The 18,091-nt window shown below is 42.1% G+C and overlaps 1 protein-coding gene across 1 annotated transcript; it reads right to left on the bottom strand.

The window, feature by feature from the left end:
• Positions 1–1,740: 1,740 nt before the first annotated feature.
• On the bottom strand, positions 1,741–9,506 carry dharma. Its single transcript, XM_005474880.4, has 5 exons — positions 8,927–9,506; positions 3,800–3,846; positions 3,333–3,719; positions 2,944–3,149; positions 1,741–1,984 (listed from the first exon to the last, which is right to left on the bottom strand). Exons 3-5 carry the CDS (start codon positions 3,460–3,462, stop codon positions 1,943–1,945), a joined length of 378 nt encoding a protein of 125 aa, XP_005474937.3. The 5' UTR covers positions 3,463–3,719; positions 3,800–3,846; positions 8,927–9,506; the 3' UTR covers positions 1,741–1,942.
• Between the last annotated feature and the right edge of the window lie 8,585 nt (positions 9,507–18,091).

Below are 18,091 nucleotides of genomic sequence, written 5' to 3'. Positions count from 1 at the left end.
TTAAAAGTAGAATGGGAGGCAGAGCCTTCAGTTTTCAGGCCCCTCTTCTGTGGAACCAGCTTCCAGTTTGGATTCGGGAGACAGACACTATCTCTACTTTCAAGATTAGGCTTCAAACTTTCCTTTTTGCTAAAGCATATAGTTAGGGCTGGACCAGGTGACCCTGAATCCTCCCTTAGTTATGCTGCAATAGACGTAGGCTGCCGGGGATTCCCATGATGCATTGAGTTTTTCCCTTCCACTCACCTTTCTCACTCACTATGTGTCAATAGACCTCTCTGCATCGAATCATATCTGTTATTAATCTCTGTCTCTCTTCCACAGCATGTCTTTATCCTGTTTTCCTTCTTTCACCCCAACCGGTCGCAGCAGATGGCCCCGCCCCTCCCTGAGCCTGGTTCTGCCGGAGGTTTCTTCCTGTTAAAAGGGAGTTTTTCCTTCCCACTGTCGCCAAAGTGCTTGCTCATAGGGGGTCATATGATTGTTGGGCTTTTCTCTGTATTTATTATTGTGCGATCTACTGTACAATATAAAGCGCCTTGAGGCGACTTTTGTTGTGATTTGGCGCTATATAAATAAAATTGAATTGAATTGAAAATTGAATTAAATCAGGTGAAACATTAACTAATAAAGTAGTTACTGTTTCACCTGTAAAGTAAAGCGCTATACAAATACAGGCCATTTACCATTTAATAAAACTGATCCTTTTTATTTGACTCATCTGACTATAAAAGGATTCATACTGACACCTTGTGGCTGATTATTAGAGCACACCCACAAAATCTACAGAGTGAAAATAAATTATTTCTATACATATTTTTTGATTTTAGACAGATCTGACAATAAATATAAATAAATTCATACTTACAGCATAATTACATGTTGATTTTACGCATGTCTTCTTGTTTGATGGGGATTCTTTGTGCTTCTTTCTCACCGTGAGCTCCTCCATGGTTCACACAGGTGTGTCTGTAGACCTGGGGTATCAAACATGAGGCCCTGGCTTTGGAAAATGTGAAGGAGGAAACTGATTTTGGACATTTAATTGTATTTTAAATGTGGTTTGTTTGTTCTCTGACAGAAACCTCGCCCATGGCCGTTTATAATACACCAAAGAAATGATAGATTTCTGTAATTTTACATATTTACTTCTTACAATTTAAGAAAAGATTTAATAAAAAGAGTTTACTACATTTACTACAGCAACATTTCTTTGTCCCAGACTGCCGGCCTGTCCTGTGTGAACCCGGCCCCTTGTGCTGTGGTTGCTTGGCCAGCCTCTTTTAGTCTCCAACAAAACAATCTGATAATAATCTGATACAAAAAATAATTTTCACACTCATCTGAAAAATGTAACAGCTCATTTTACTCCAGAAATCTGAAGAATTTAAAAATGATTAGCAGTGAAACCCAGAAACCCAAACCCCAGTCCAGTCTGCAGTGAGTGAAAAGTATGTGCAGTAACACTACCCGTCATGTTCCTGAATGTGCATCAATACAAAGAACATTATAAATCATGTTATTGATTCTGTGAATAAAGGCGCAAACACACAGAACTGGATTTTAATCATAACTCCATTTATTTTCAAACACCTCTCCAAGTTACAAACTCTGCTTCAAAGGTGCACACTTATTTTTGAATACTCAAAAAAAAAAAAAAGAATTTTATGAATTAAATTTTAGGCCAAACAGTCTGAACGAAACATTTCATCATTCATTCTTCCCATCACATCATTCATCGTGATGTTGAGAGAAGGCTCAGAAATGTGCAGCGTAAAGTCTTTTCGTGGTTTTTCATCAAGCAGTGTAAATAAGTCATAAATAAGTGTCATGTTCCTACTGGCCATTAAGAAGAATGCAGGTTTGAGGGACTTCGGCTTCAGGTGAACAGCAGGCGGGCAGTCTGGGAGGTGAAGATGTTCTCGGAGAAGAAGAGCGAGCTTCACTGGCGCTTCCTCCGAGCTCTGCGGTTCTTAAACCACACCTGGAAACGAAGGAGACACAGAGTTAGTCTCGTGATTCTAATATGCGTGCGCATATCGGTCTGAGAGGACAGTACAGCTTACAAAAACATTTATCCTCAAGATTACAGTTCAGTACCAAAACTGTAATCTTGAACTACAAACTGCAATCTTAGTGAAGTACTAATCCTTCACAGGTCTTCATATACTAGAAATACTGAGTACTACCCTGGAAGGTCTAAAGTACTCAAACACTACAGTATCTTGGAAGGCATGACGCTACCTAATGTTTCAAAAGGCCTAATACTGAAAACTAGTAACCAGTGTAATATTAGTACTGGGAACGTTGAAGAGATTCAAAGGTGCTGGATCCCTGAGGTGTGGTCCACCTTCACTGATACTAAACATTTAAAAGTCTTTGAACTTTTCCAGGCAACTATTTTTTTCTCCTCTTATTTAATGAGTCAGTTCTACAAAACATGAAACTTTGGCTACAGCACGAGTCAAATTTAGTCAAAACAATTACGTCAAATTTCAGGAATATTTCAGTTTTTCCCATCGTTGAGTCGACTGTCATTACATGTACCATTTACAGCTCACTCTCTAAGGGGAATAATGGCTCTACTGCGCATGTCTTAAGAGATTTTTATTATTTTTTTCCATTTCAATGTGCAGAATCTTAACATTGTTAAATAATAACATAAACTCGGGTTTAATTACGTTTTTCTAAATATTGAATTCTTATGTTGTTCATTCCCTGGCTGCTCTGTGCGTAAAGATAAAAAAAAAAAAAAAAGGCCTTTGTGTTTAATGTATACATGTAATAAAATACTATTATTATTTTTAGTTACTTGAGTCAAAGTAAAATGGAACTTGGGAGCCTTTTGTGTAACGTGGAGGGATTTTACGCACGGACGGTCACTTGTTCCTTCCTCACGGCCTCCTGACAGCCTCACACCCCGAATCATCATGTCGGACTCACCCTGACGGTCTCCTCGCTCAGCCCGGTGCGCCTCGCCAGGTCGGCACGAGTCTCCACTGCGGGGTAGTCCGTGATCTCGAACAGCGCCTCGAGCTGCTTGATCTGACTGTCCGTGAACACCGTCCTCATCCGGAACTTCTGAAGCGACTGCGGGTGCACCGCCGCGGGCTGCGGGTATCCACTGTAAGCCGCCAGAGGCTGCATATCTGGGGGAGGACCAGAAAAAGAGACAAAAATCAGACGAAACAGAAGCATGAATATCACAGCAAGCACACACATCCTGACTGTGACTTAATCCGAAAAATAATAAAAGTTTCCCATTTTTTTTAAAAAGTGTCTCAAAGTTTTGGTGAACAAATAAAACTTGAACTCTGAGAGTCTCTCCTTACCTGCACAGTTTTGGCTGAAGTGCGCGTAAACTCCGGGGTTTGAGTAGAAGTGCTGATGATGAACAGCGGGTCTGTACAGCGGGAATCGCTCCTCTCCGGAGCTCATCTCTCTGCACTGCTGGCAGCCCATCGCCTGTAACGGGACCTGGACCGGCGAGGGAGCTCTGACATTGCCGGTGACCCCCGGTGATACCTGTCCGGTGGAAAGTCCTGCAGCGGCGGCCTCGGGCCGAGCTGCGGGGAAAGGATGCGCTCGATGCTGAAGTCCGACACTCGGCCTCGGTCCATGGTTTCTGTCTGTGGCCCGAGAGCTCCAGCGTCCACTTTTAAACACCTGCGGCTCTTTAACATGTTAATCAGCTCCTGAATTCAGACATGAGAAGAAATCTGGACTTTGATTTGACCCCTGACCCTTTGATGGTTTGAAGTGGATGATGACTGACACCAGCTCCTGTAATGGGTGTTACCTGTAACTTCAAAGAGCTCCTTCATCACAGTGATGGCGCAGCTTTAGCTGTTAAATCAAAGAAGTTTTTGATTAAAAGTTGAACTTTTGTTTCACTCTGAAAAGTTGAAAAGACTTTGGATCTTAATTAACCCCCGTTTTTAAACCCCTCAGAGACAACAGCCAAGAGTGGAGCGAACCAAACCCTCATAGATTAAATGTTAAAAAAAGCACATTATGTAAAAACCACACGAAGATCATAGTGTACACAATGACGTTTCTATACACTTGAAAGTGTGTAAGAAGAGAATAGTTGTTAATAAATACGAGATTTTGTTAGAACTTTTCATCTCACAACGGTTTATATTTAACGCTCTTTAAATCTCTTTATTTCAGTTTGACATTACTCCTCTTTATTCTTTAGCTTTGAATATGATTTAAATAATGTTTAGTAAGTAAATTTAAAACGGGTCTTTTACCGTAAATTATCTGTATTTTGACAAACATTTTAACATACAGGAGAGAGGATCATCATTTATGAAGACGGTGAAAGCAGGCAGAGCGAATAATACGAAAAAAAACTTTAAAGGTTTTTCTTCTCCATTTTATTTTTATTAAACTTTCTAATAAAATTCGTTTATTTATGTGTATTTTTTATTTTATTTATCTTCCCACACAAGCAACCATTGGATTAGATTTAGATCATTTTTTTATGTACTTAAATGAACATTCTTGACAATAGATGGATATTTTTGTTGTATTTAATAAGCGACAGAAATGAATGGAACGATTTATTTTAATTTTATTTAATTTAAAATATTTATTTAATGAATTTTATATTTATTTCATTCTTTATTTTTTTATGCATTTATTTCTTGCAGTGTGTGCTTGTGACCACCAGATGTCGCCGCAGTCCAGGTTTAGTTAGATATACAAATTCGCTAACAGGCAGATGGGCCTCCTGCACGTGTTACCAATAAAGTTTTTTTTGTTTTTTTTTTGTTTTTTTAAGAAAAGTTTAATAAGAAATAAAAAAGGTCACGTGGTTCCGAGAGGATGAAAGCTCAGTGAAAGCTCTGGAGTGAAACCAGCGTGTTTGTGCATCGCTGCTTTCATCATGTGGAGATATCACAAACTGGAGACATCAAAGCATCAAAAGCTCGATGAGCTTTTCTCACTTTTTTCTGGTTTGATCATCTTAAGTCCAGCGTGAAACCCTCCAGGGATCCAACACTGAACACAACCATAAACTGTTCACAGACATTAGTTTGATAAAAGTTTCCATCAGAGGTTTAGAGGAGCTGTCACATTTGTATATACAGTACAGAACATTTTACAGTTTTAATCACAGGTAGAAAGCACCGTTTTATTGACCTCATCACTTCAATCTCATCTTACATACAGACTAATAAGATCCCTGCATGAACAGGACAGTGAAGGAAGATCAATCAGTAATCAACAGCAGATCAATGAGTTTCCTCTGTTTGAAGTCTCCTCCTCAAATCTGAGGGATCGTTAAGAAATGAAAAGGAGACACTGACAATCAAAGAGCAACTTCTCAAAGATCAAAGAAATCATTTAAACCTGTGCAGAGTTTCTACAGAGATTTTATAAGACAGAGACAAAAACAAAGTCTGACTTAGAAAAGCCTGGATTAGAGTCTCTGAGAGAATTTAGTAAAGATGGAAGCTGAGCTTTTTAAAACTGTGTTTTCAATCACATTTGAGTGGTAACATCCAGAACAGTAAACACAGCCTAAAACACAAAAAAGAGGAGTTTAATAAAAATAAAATATAATATGATCAAATAAAATAGCTCATTAAAGGAAAAATACAAAAAAGTGCTCACTGTCTGTGTAAAGTCTGAATATTATAGAGGACAACAAAATGCTATAAAATAATAAGGGCTCTGGTATTTAAACTGGAGGAAGGGTTAGGAAATATAGCTTTAATATGCAGCTTGTGTTTATATCAGGGGACCAGATTTAATTGGTCCGTTCACAGAAAGCTGGATTTGTTGGCTCCTTCTCTGTGTTTTCTTCATTAAGTAAGCAGATAAAGTTTTGGAGATGACCCTCGTGTGGCTTTGGATGTGAAACTGAAGCTGTGAAGATACAAGCCTGAGCAGCAACGTGCAGTTCCTCTAATGTCCACTAGAGGCAGGCGTGTCAGAGGGATAACACGGCTGCTCAGCTTAATTGTGCTAACGAAGTCTGAGCTCCAGTTCTGCTGAGCGATATTCTACCTTTACTGTGACATTTGCATCCTGTTTGTTCATCTCTGATCGTAAGAGCTGGAGAAAGGAGCGATCTTAGTCTGAAGCATCAGTGAGAACGGCAGAGGTCACACAGGGTTTATCCTGGACAACAGCCCCAACAACTGGCATTCCTCACGAATCAGCGCGTGCAGATGAATGATACTGGGCGCACAGACCCTGCAGTCGTGGACCTGATCTTATTTTGTCGTGTGGGTTTTAATTTGCCTTGCAGCTCTCTTTCCCCTCTGTGCCTGCTGACTGCTTTACGTCTGCCTCGTCGCTCTCAGCGTGAATCAGCAAATCTTGGTGAAGCCCAGACTGCTCTCCGAGCTGGGCTCCAGACACCCAGCCCCTCCCTCCCTGCCTCGCTGTCTGTTTCTGGCTCTGGCTGCTGGTCAGTGAGCGCGGCGGGGGTTCACTCGCAGGGCTTTCTGGACACGTTTCATTCCTCATCTGTCGTCTCCTCCCTGCGCCTGCAGTGCTGCTGCCCAGTGCTGCTCTGGGCTGGATCTGTTCATGTTTTGGGCATGTGTGTCAGCACTCTGCAGCTCTGCACAGGTTTACTGGCTGTGTCTTTTTATCAGCTGCTTTCAGGGTTCCTTCAGTCTGTGTTTGGGCTGCTTTTTAACTGTGTTGTTGTTTAAGCCTCAGCGGCACAGTTTTATGACGCCTCAGTCATAAAACTCCTGTTTTTGGAGGGTTTTCAACGCTGGTCAGCAGTAAAAGGCAAACAGTAACGAGACAGCAAAGCTCATTCCAAAGTTCCTCCTGGCAGCCATCTTCTCCACGAGTCACAGACAGAGAGCGGACCTCGGTCGGGCTGCAGGCCCGGGTGCTGGCAGGGGGGCATCGTACCATCTTTGAACCCACGGTGACCTGCTGCTGCACTTTAATAAAATAAGAATAATTTCCAGATAAAGAATAAGACGCAGTGGTCATTCATACCAAAGGAATGAAGTGAAAGATTTCTGTAACTTTATTTCTCATAGTTTAAGCCCAAAGAGACTTCTTTGAATATTTCCACCCTTCTGACCCCACCTTAGACCAGAGTGGGCTGTGTGTGCAGGTTTAAATCACTTCCATGTTTACTTCACTTTTCAGACATGAAGGATTCAGTTTTTTTCATACAGCACCAAATCCCAACAACAGCTGCATCAATGTGCTTTATGTTGTAAGGGAAAGACTCTACAGTGTTAAAGAGTCCAGCAATCAGACCCTCTCAGCAGTGGGTGACAGTGGGAAGGAAAAACTCCCCTTTAACAGGAAGAACTATCCAGCAGAAGCGAGGGGCAGCCATCTGCGATCAGCCTGGGGGAAAGAGAAGAAGACAACGTCCTGACATGTAAATGTTACATGACATGTTTGACAGTTTGATCTATTTTGTTTTTTATTTTTATTGTTTGATTTTTTTTTATGCTGTCTGAAACAAATAAGACATCAAGTTTCAGGGGGAGGAGCTGTATTAATAAAGGTTAAATAAAAAAAATCAGCAGTGGATCATGAACATCTGGTCAGTGAAAACAGGTGAAGGTGGAGAGGAAATGCCCAGAAAGGTTTCATAAAATGTGTCCACGAGCTGTTCCTTCTTTAAAGATCCTTTGATCCAGTTTGGTGGATTCTGCGGCGGAGACAGCTGATTGGGTCCAGATCAGGACGCTCAGCAGCCACAATCTCGTCACCGGTTTAAAAACACAAGAACTGCCAGGGAATGATAAATAAATAAAAACCAGATAAAAAGTTAATAAATCCAAGAACTGCTGTCAGACAGAAGAAGAGAAGGTTTGAAGAGTGTTGGGTTTAATCACAGTCTGCACATGTTCCCCTTTAGATGTCAGAGCAGGAGAGAACCTGCAGCTTTGGTCTTGAGATATCTGAATGTAGACGAACGACCTGACGGCTTTCTGTCACGTGGGATCAAAGCTGAACATAACTCATATCTCCACACCCCCCAAAATCCCCAAACCCTGTAATGGTTTACCCTCCCCTCTGTCTGTCTGCTCGGATCAGCTGATCGTAGCGAGGGCATTTGGGATCGTTATCAGGTTCAGAGCTCAGTCTGTTGTTCTGCTGCCTTCAGACTGAAACTCTCTCTGAGTCTCTGCTCCATGGATGACTCATCATAGCAGGAGAGTTTGGAAATAGTCTGTGTGTCTGACGTTTACATGTAAGTGCTGTGTTTTAATTTTTAGAAGAAACTCTGGAAGGAAATCACAGTAAAAGACCTCTGTGATGCTTTAGCACGTTCACATATTTAACTGGACCTCATCTTTATAGTCCTATTATTTGTAACTGCAGTGATGACATTTTTATCAACATAGAAAACATATGTAATAGATGAATTATAAATATGGGCCCCTGGTGGCTCATCAAGGTACTGCAAGTAGCACAACTGACTGTCATGAGAAATCACTTAGAACAAATCAAAAACAAGGAAAACATTTGATACATTTTCAAATAAAACCTTTTTTTTTTAAATCATAAATGTATGACTTTTACCTCCAACTAAATCACAGCAAATTTCTGAAAAACGAGATTAAATGGAATTTGGACTTAAATTGTCCTTAAATAAGAGAACAACAAACTGTCCCATCAAAGACGATGGAGCTGAAAATATTTTATAGTTTTGGATTTGATTCAGTTCAAGTACCTGTTAAACTAGCTGGCTTGACGTGTTCGTGTGGTATTAGTTTACTGTGTTACTTTCTGCTTAGCACTTTAAAATCAAGCCTGAGTTTAGTTCTTTTAAACTGTGATTTGACTCTTTGGAACAAAACGAAAGTCTGTGCAGCTCAAAAGTCCGTTTTCCTCTTCCTCCTGTTTGCATTTGATTTCATGGATGTTGCACCAACAGAGCGTCTCTCTCTCTCCCTCTGTAATTTTTCAGCGTACTTACATAATGACGACTCTGAGTGATTGTTCACAGACGCTGCAGTTCACCGTTGTGACCAGCAGGCGGCGGTGCAGACGGCGGTGCAGACAGACGGCTGGTAAAAACCATTATGTAACGTCTCTGTTTTCCTCTTTTATGTTTTCACCGACTTATCTGTCATTCAGCTTCCATCTCTCTCCCTCACACAGCACCCCAGTCTTTCTTAGTGTGGCTCGCCCTTTCTCTCTGTCTCTCCACTGCCACCTTACACCTGTTTCCGCCTTAAATGTAATATATATAATTTAAAATAACCCTCGAGAGACTTTTGGCTCTCCTCTCTTTGTCTGACACACACACACACACTCGCTAGACAGTCATTAGACAACTGTCCGACCTTCACAGTGCTGCATAGCCCACAGGACACACACACACACACACACACACACACACACACACACAGCCTCCGTCCTGCTGTGCTGCTCGACACCTGAGGCGGTACAGAAGTCTTTCTCTGAATAATGTGATCTCTCTTCAGGCGCGCTTGATTTAACTCAGCTCTGCAGGATTTTTTTTCTTCTGCAGAGACCTCAGAGAGATCCGCCCGTCTTTACTCCTTCTAATGAATCAAACGCGCCCCCAGCTTTCCACGGAGCTGAGCGCTGAACTCTGCTTCTAGCAAGGATGAAGAAGAAAGAGACACAAAGAGGCTGGATGGGACGGCGCTGGTTGTGAATAAGTCTTTTCAGCCCGACATGACTGTAAAGTAATTGACAGATTTCAAAGCTGAAAAACTTTCAAAGAAGCACCCGTTGGAGTTGAGCCTGGATCAGGTCTGACTGCCCTCAGGGCCAAACTGGAAGAGGGCCTAGACTCTGATGTTGGTCCATCCATCCATCCATCCATCCATCCTCCATTTCTGCTGGAGTAAAGACCTCCAGACTGCCCTCTCCCAGCCACCTCCTCCAGCTCTTCCAAGTCATCTAAGAGGTGTAATCTGCGCATCCTGGTTCTGGTCTGACTCTGGTCTGAGCCCCTTAATGACCGAGCTCCTCACCCTATCTCTAACAGGAAGTCCTTTAGTGGAAGCTGATTTGTGCCACGTTCTTTTAGTCACTCAAAGCGATGTTCAAAGGTGAGCAGTGAAATGCAGGTTGACTGCTTCACCTTCCCTTCCCGAGCACTCTCACTAATGCAGTCTGTCAGTCTCCCTCCTTCCCTCCCTCTCGAATAAGAAGATACTTTAACTCTTCCACATTCTTAATCTGGAGTTAGGACTCCATCTTTTTCCTACTGAGAACAAAGGTCTTAGATCGGGAGGTGCTCCTTCTCACCTCTGCAGCATCAGGTCATCAATCAACCACGTGTGTCTGCTGCTTTCTATGGAGACGATTCCTCATGGTAAAACAAATAAACTGGAAGGCACGCTGGTGTCTGCACAGATCCTCGGGCTAAAGGTCTGATAACAAAGATTAACATCACTGGGACCCAAGCAGAGGCCAGCGGACTGACGGACATGGAAAGTACAATCCCTGCTTTACACCCATCAGAAAATGAGAGGATGATTGTAGCCTCGATTTCAGGTAACATGCAGGAAACAGTTTTACACTTAAACTGTGGTCCCAGAGTTGTATCTCAGTTTGTGTTACTCGTCTCTGACTAACTCAGAGCTAACAGTGATGTGCTTCCACACAGTCCTCCGAAAGACCAACAGCATGTTGAACAGCAGCCGAGGACACCGATCAGCTGGTGAAATAAAGAAAAGAATAAAGACAGGATTACACACACACACATGCTCGTTTTGATATCTTGGTGAGGACATCTCACTGACATAATGCTTTCCCCAGCTGCTCACCCTAACCATCAAAAATGAATGCCTAATCCTGCGCCTCAGCCTAAACCTAACCATGACCTAACTGTAACCCTGACACTAAAACCACATTTTGAGTCTCAAAAAAGCCTTCAAACTCCTGAGGACGGACACTTTTGTCCTCATAGGCGACTGTCAGTCCCCACAAGTATAGTAACATTCCAATTTTTGGTCCCCACAAAGATGTCTAAACAGGTACAAACACACACGAGTGGCTGATGATCAAACAGTCAAACGCAGGTGAAACTAATGAGAGCGAAAAGAAACAAGACAATCTGGAGCAAGAAACATCAGAAAACTCACCTTTAAGGTAACGGGCACTGAGGTCACAGAGGTCACAGAGGGGCGTTTTCCTGTAGACGTCTGTTTGCAACCACAGGTATCGCCCCCTGGTGGGTGTTAAAAAGACTGCATGACCATTTTTACTGTGTGTAGTTGTTCACATATGTTTGACACTGCTCCAAGGGGCACAGACTGACTGTCTCAGCCTTCCAGCGACAAGTGTTAGTCGATATTTGAAAATGAAAAAAACATTTTCATTTCTCAAAGATCAGACGATGTGTTAAAGTGCAGACCTGAAAAATGTCCCACCATGAAGCAGTTTTGACGTTTGTATCATGCTCGATTATATTTAGTTTGCAGAAATGAGACAAACAGACAATCATGAAGTGACTCCAGGTTGTTGCATCAGTTTCTTTATTCTCAGGTCTGTGGAGCCGTCTCGGCTCTTCAGGTGCGATTAAAATGCAAATTTAGCTCTAGTGCACGATGCATCGTGGTCGCCTGGTGAAAATGTGAGAAAATGTCAGCGATTAACAACAAGGACAACAAAAACAAGACATTTGACCCTTTTTTGTCATTTTTCTCCTCTTAGCGTGTCAGATAAAATGCTGCTAAAAAGGTCGCAGCCGATGTAGCTGTAAAGGTCAGGAGACGCACACACACAGAGTACAAGTGTACAGCCGAACAACACAAAGAACGGCCGAGTGGAGTTCAATCACGCAGCGTGTGTGTTCACGGGTGGAGTTGGGTCAGGCGTAAAGACTGGGTAGTCGTACTGCCTTCTCATTGGTCATGTTTTTGGGGCACATATGGAGTCCTGATTGGCTCATTTGCATCATAACAGGAGCTGTTATTGGCTGATGGCCTGACAGGCGGCCGTGCCATTGGTCAGTTTAGAGAACAAAAGGCTGTTTGGGCATCGAGGCGGAAAGGTGAGGAGGTCGGGGAGTGTGCTGAAGTCCACATGTTCCCTCTGCTCTCGAATGAATCACACACAAATCAGCTGCAGTGAATGTGAGCCTGAAGGCTTTTATACCAAATATACAAGCTGTAATTTTACTCACACAACCATCCATCAGTAACACTGGTATGTTCTTGGATTTCAAGCTAAGCACCATGAAAATCCACATGTTAACATTACCATTCATTTTCTTTCACTTATCTGATTCATGGTCACAGGGGCCTGGGGCTTATCCCAGCTGTCACAGGGCGAGAGGCGGGGTAACCCAGAGAACCAGACAACCGTTTACACCTACGGCCAATTTAGAAACGCCATGCACGTTTTTGGACTGTGCAAGGAAGCCGGGGAACCTGGAGAGAGCCCAAACTGACACAAAGAGGACGTGCTAAGTGCTGCACCACTGTGCATTATTACTTTCTTTTTGCACTAAGTACCATTAAAGGGAACCTCTGTCTGTCCATGCAGGTGTCAGATAGTGGGGCTTATGGGAGTGTGACACATTAAAGGCAAGAAAGACATGAAGATTAGAATGAACAGCAAACAGATCGCAGTCACTAGCAGCTCATTCTTCAACCTGTTCACACAAACCCACAGAATCCATCACCTCATGATCCGAGTGTAAAACACTAGCTCGGTGTCAGGAAACAAATTTTAAATCACTTGACTTTGAAATTGACGTATTTCAGTAGTAAATATCTTTCTTGTTGTAGTGACTTTACAGAGACGCGTCACAAGTTTTATTTTAAAATCTCCATCTGAACCTAAACAAGGAGTTTTATTAGGAATATGTAAAAATACTCTAACCACAGGGAGCGATGACATTATTTACACCACTGCTGAGCCCTCCTGCCTCCAAGTGCAGACTACTACATGAGAGGTGCACGCGCAGTAGATGTTTGTTGTACGCTCTGTTTTTATGGCCCCTCCTGCACTCTGGGCAGAATTGAAATAACTGACTGATATCTCGAGTGTCTGTACAATGATCTCAAGTTTTCTTTAAACCTGAAAGCTGAATCCTTTGGATTTAGATGAATCTCTTAGGCCATAGAAACCCTGGCACAGAAAAACTGTTCTGTCGCCACGCTGCCTGGAGTTTAATCAGCGCTATCTCTGCCTCTGAAGCAGACCCTGATGCTAAAGCTATCATAGATACTCCCATTCTCTGCCCTAGGAGCCTTAGCTCGCTGAAGCCAAGAGATGCAGCCTCCATCAAACTGCCATCAGCTAATCCTCCACAGCCGCTCTGTAGCATCTTCTCTCCATCAGAGGAATGCACTCAGCTCAGTAACGTCTTCATCCCTACCCACCGGTTTAAGTTGCTCTTTGGCCACTTAGACCCAAGCGAGGTTAATCATCCACTGAAAACAACACATGAATATTCATGGACAGGAGCGCATGTCATGATCCTGGGTTTTGTATCCAGCTTTTTCTGTTTTAAGAAGAAGAAGAAGAAGAAGAAAAGCCCTTTATTGTCATTGTACAATGAAATTATGGGTGCTCAACGCCAACTGTGCAGGAGTAAAAAACTATATAAATAGTAAAGACATCAGGAAAAAATAGCAAACACAAGAGATTTATCCAAACTAGAGGAATATATACAAAACAACAGAAAAGCACACAATGGAGAGCAAAGTGCTCGGAGGTGCAAAGAAAAGACTCGTCTGAATATGTGAGTGACCTGAGTGATGAGGGTTACTCAGACCGTGACTCAGATTGGTGAGGTAGGTGGGTGGGTGGGCGGGCGGGGGTGGGGGAAGGTGTTTGTTTGATTCTGATAACACTGATGTTTTACTCAAGGGTCACCATGGATGCAGTAATTCTGAAGCTTTTATTTTATTAATGCCATATGGCCCGTACCCCATACTCCTCTAAGAAAACAGTCTTGCCCATTTCCATACCAAACATTGGTTGGATGTAGCTCCTGTACAACCACAGCAACAGGTTGGATTGCATTCCTGATAATAAGTCTGATTAGCGCCCAGTAGCAGCTGACTCTGGGCTTTCAGAGCGATCCTTTGTCACAGATTTCTTTGAAACTTTACTGAGAGAAGTTTTAGGTAGCTAGCTGGAGGATAGCTAGCTACCCGGGGCAGCTCTGCTCAGACTGTTGTGTCCTGACCCGGATCCAAACAATAAGCACAAAGATGGATGGATGGATGAAACGCAATGCAAGATAAGATTACTCAAACTTCACAGTTGACTTCACTTCAGTACTTAGCAGCAATGCTACAGAGAAACCACCTGTCCTAATGCTTAACCCTTTAACATGGAGTGTATCATATTTAATACATGAGTTCTTAGACGTCTACATCAGCCCCTGAAAAGCCAAAATAAATTGTACAGTACATTTTAGTAAATAAAAAAAAAGAAAAACAGCAGAATGTAGCCAATATAAACAAATGAAAACTCATAATACAAATTAATATTTACCTTTTATTGTTTTTTAATTTGTCATTTTCAAGAAAATAGAGTTTTCTGGTGATTATTTTATGGTTCAGGCTTCAAAAGGTTAAAATGAGAAACAAAAATAAAAAGATTTTTTCGATTAAATACTGGAGAACAGAACCCAAACTTTTCTACAGTCGTTCATGTTTATTGGATGAAAGTTAGTTTCAGCTGCCACTCAGGCCTCAGCTCAGTTTACAGGTTCCAGCAACTTCACCATCACTGCTACAGTAACAGTCATGTGATTAAAGGTTATAGGCTGACAAAAACAAGCAACACTGACTCTTTGTGTGAAACTGGAAATAAACAACAACTTCAAGTCCAGTCGTGTTTTGCCTGCCCATCTACCCACCCCAAACTCCTCATAACCACCCATTTCTTTTGTTTTTTATTCTCATCACATCCTCTGAGCAGGTACAGAAACATCATTTAAAACACAAAAGAGGTGGATGCGGGCTTTAAAGCAGCCTCTAAACCTCATAAAGGCACCAAGCAGGATGGACAGTTCAGATATAATTATTGAAAGAAAAAGCAAGTCCAACATAACAAGAGCCACGAGCGGTCCATGAATTATTATCATGGTGAGCTGAAGAGAGCCAGAATCAGCGTGAAGGCGACAGATGGGGCCACGACAAGGTCATCCATTTAGCTCAGTGGTACCAAAAACTGAACTTGGCAACATTTTTATGTAAACAGTTGTTTCGGGCCAAAAATGACAAAACAGAGCAGAGGGAGGTGATGTGGATTCCTTCCTTGGTCCAAGTTAGTTTGGAGTCTGAAAATCAGCTCATCAGAGTGTGGCTGAGAGCAACCACACAGCAGACAGCAGGAGACCTGGTCCCATCAAAACTGTGGATCATTAAATATGGGAGTTTATTGAACAGGGAACTTTAAAAGCTCATGGATGGCTCTGATGGTTAAACCATTTGAACAAAAAGACCTTCCCATGACTGGCAGATGTGACAAACCAAGCAGCTACAACCTAAATTTACCAGCTCCCTCTCTCGTGTCGGCCGTTAAATTCCCTTTTACTCGTAGCCATAAATACAGCTCATTGTCCTGGTGGGATTGTGTTGGCAGCACGCCGTGGCCGTAAATAGCCTCAGAACCGGCATCTTATGTAATTTCCTACTAAACCTCTCTTTGAAATACGTCGCCTTACGTAACTGTCCTACAACACCAGGCCTCATTTGCATAATTGTATAGCGATAAACTCATTGCACTAATCTATGGCCCAGAGTGTGTCCCCTCATTTACATATATGCAAATGAGCCGCACGTGTCTACAATTTCCCCAAATATGGCAGGACTTTCATTTCTTCTGTCTGTCAGATCTTATGTTTTTTTATGTGTGTGTGTGTATGTGAGCATGTATTCATATCTTTGTGGGGACCAAAATCCTGGTCCCCACAAGTTTGAGAGCATTTTTGAGGTTCAAAATGTGGTTTTAGTGTCAGGGTTACAGTTGGGTCAGGGTAAAGGTTAGACATTCATTTTTGATGGTTAGGGTTAGGGAAAGCATTATGTCAATAGATGTCCCCACAAGATATCAATACTCAACTGTGTGTGTGCAGCATGTTAAACTTTGGTTGAATTCTGATTAATAAATTGTTTTGTTCTACTTTCTGCCCCCCACAACAGATAATTTGACTCTGCTTCAGCCGTCAGATTCAGCTCTGTGTTACAAATCTGTGATTTTGGACGATGATGATTGTGGATGGATGGTTAATCATCCGTTCATGTTGTAGTCCAGAGATGCTACGTTACACATGAACAGTGAATACAGTGTTGTGCGAGTCTCACACCACCCCTCTTCTCTTTATATTACAGAAAATAGATTTATTTATTGAAATATATGAAAACATAAACTAAAAGAAAGCAAAAGAAAAAAGAAAGAAAAGGAAAACAAAGAAGCTGTTATCAGTCAGATGCTTTCTGGATAAATCTGATGGTGTTGTCTGCGTTCATAATTCCAATAGTTTCGAAGGATCTCCAACATCACCGATCAAAATGCCGAACCATGACATACTCCAGCGTGTTCACAGATGGCTGTAGACGCCGACTGCTGACCTCCTCCTGACCGTGGATCCATCTCTCCATCAGACCGGTTCCTCTGATCTTCAGTCCAGTTCTCGTGTCATTTTCATACCTCTCCCTTCGTTAAGCACGGCTTCCCGACAGCCGTCCTTCACTGCAACCGTTTCTACTGAGACTTCAGAGAACAGCAGACGATCAGCTGAAGGTCCCGGTCGTCTCTTTGCTCTCGTCTCAGCTCTTTGCTGGATTGTTTTCCTGTTTCTTTCAGACACTGTTCATTTGCTGCAGACAGTTTTTTAGACGTTACACTTCTTTTGCCCAGCTGTCAAACTGTGTTTTCTTTGAGATTTTTTATAGATTCAACTAAAGAAATTGTTTAAAAATGTGTTGTGTGACAGGCTGCTGGTAACAAGGTGTCTAAAGATACTTTTTAAAACTGGTTCTTTGCTCAGTCATCTGCGATGTGTAGACAACATTGTTTGAGTTAGGAGCCCTTTATGCTTGAACGATTCATATATCAGTGTTATCATTCCTGTGAAAAAGCAGCTCGTGCCCAAAGGAAAACTCTGACAGGTCTTCAGAAAGCTGGAAAACTGTTGCTCAGGAGCACTTTAAGACATTACAAGAAATTTTGGCTCCTTGGAGGGTTTGACTTAAGACTTTTGCACAGCACTGTAGCTGGCTAACTGTATCTTCCTTTGTAATCTCACTGATAACAAAATCAGACAGGAAGTAGTTTGTTAGCTTACCAAATTACTCCAGCAGTTAACACGATCCATGATGCTAACTCATCTCTCCAGCCTGATATCAAAGCCACACATGACATGGTCACCTAACAGTAATCTGTCTTCTTAGACACGAACTATCACATGTTCATGAAAACCAGCAATGATGCGCTCCATCACCAACACCTTCAACCTTCAAATGTGGACTTTTCAGCTCTTTACAAGTAGAAAATTGACATGAATTATGAACACGTGAGACCAGAGAGATGAAAATTTGCTTTCAGAAACACGAATCAGTAGTTTGAAGGTCGTGACTGTTTCACAGAGCGCTGTAACATCAGCCTGCAGAGACTCTAATAGTCTAAGGTACGTCACATGCAGGCTCTGTTAGCTGTCAGATGTGTTTCATTCATAATGTAAGGACCTTCACAGTCACTTATAATGGTTTTCTGGACTTACACCAGGCTAGTTTCAGGCTGGCTCAGACGCATGATGGATATTCGAGTCAGTTTTAGGAAAGATAACAGCGATAAAGAAGAAAGTATATAATAGGAAAGTTTTAAAATAAGCATGTTTTTGTTTATCTCTACATCTCACATTTTCTGAACACTGGCACCAAAACATTATCTTACAAATACAAAGACATTTTTAAACTGTCAGGTTTTGAAATGTCTGCCTTTCATTTTTTGTCCCCACCTAAACTGCTGAGGAAACGGCCCGTCGGTGCAGGCAGCTCATTACGACTGCAGTTACTGTGCAAACTCAGAGAGTGGCATGAAGACGTATATCACACAGACAAAAGAAAGGAAAGAAAACATCGATTCATAAAGGACTGCGAGGTTTTTCCATGGTGATGTTGTCACTGTGCGAGTG

The sequence above is a fragment of the Oreochromis niloticus genome, linkage group LG14, assembly GCF_001858045.2.
Source record: "Oreochromis niloticus isolate F11D_XX linkage group LG14, O_niloticus_UMD_NMBU, whole genome shotgun sequence".
Lineage (NCBI taxonomy): Eukaryota > Metazoa > Chordata > Actinopteri > Cichliformes > Cichlidae > Oreochromis > Oreochromis niloticus.
The sequence above is the reverse complement of the archived record's forward strand: the minus strand, read 5'-3'. Positions and strand labels throughout refer to the sequence as shown.

Bases quoted from the DNA above. Each gene is read 5' to 3' on its own strand.
- dharma (XM_005474880.4), bottom strand. From the start codon at position 3,462: ATGGGCTGCCAGCAGTGCAGAGAGATGAGCTCCGGAGAGGAGCGATTC. The intron at 3,150-3,332 runs GTAAGGAGAGAC...GTCCTCCCCCAG, and splicing joins CTTCAGCCAAAACTGTGCAG to ATATGCAGCCTCTGGCGGCT. The intron at 1,985-2,943 runs GTGAGTCCGACA...CTTCGTTTCCAG, and splicing joins TGAGCGAGGAGACCGTCAGG to GTGTGGTTTAAGAACCGCAG.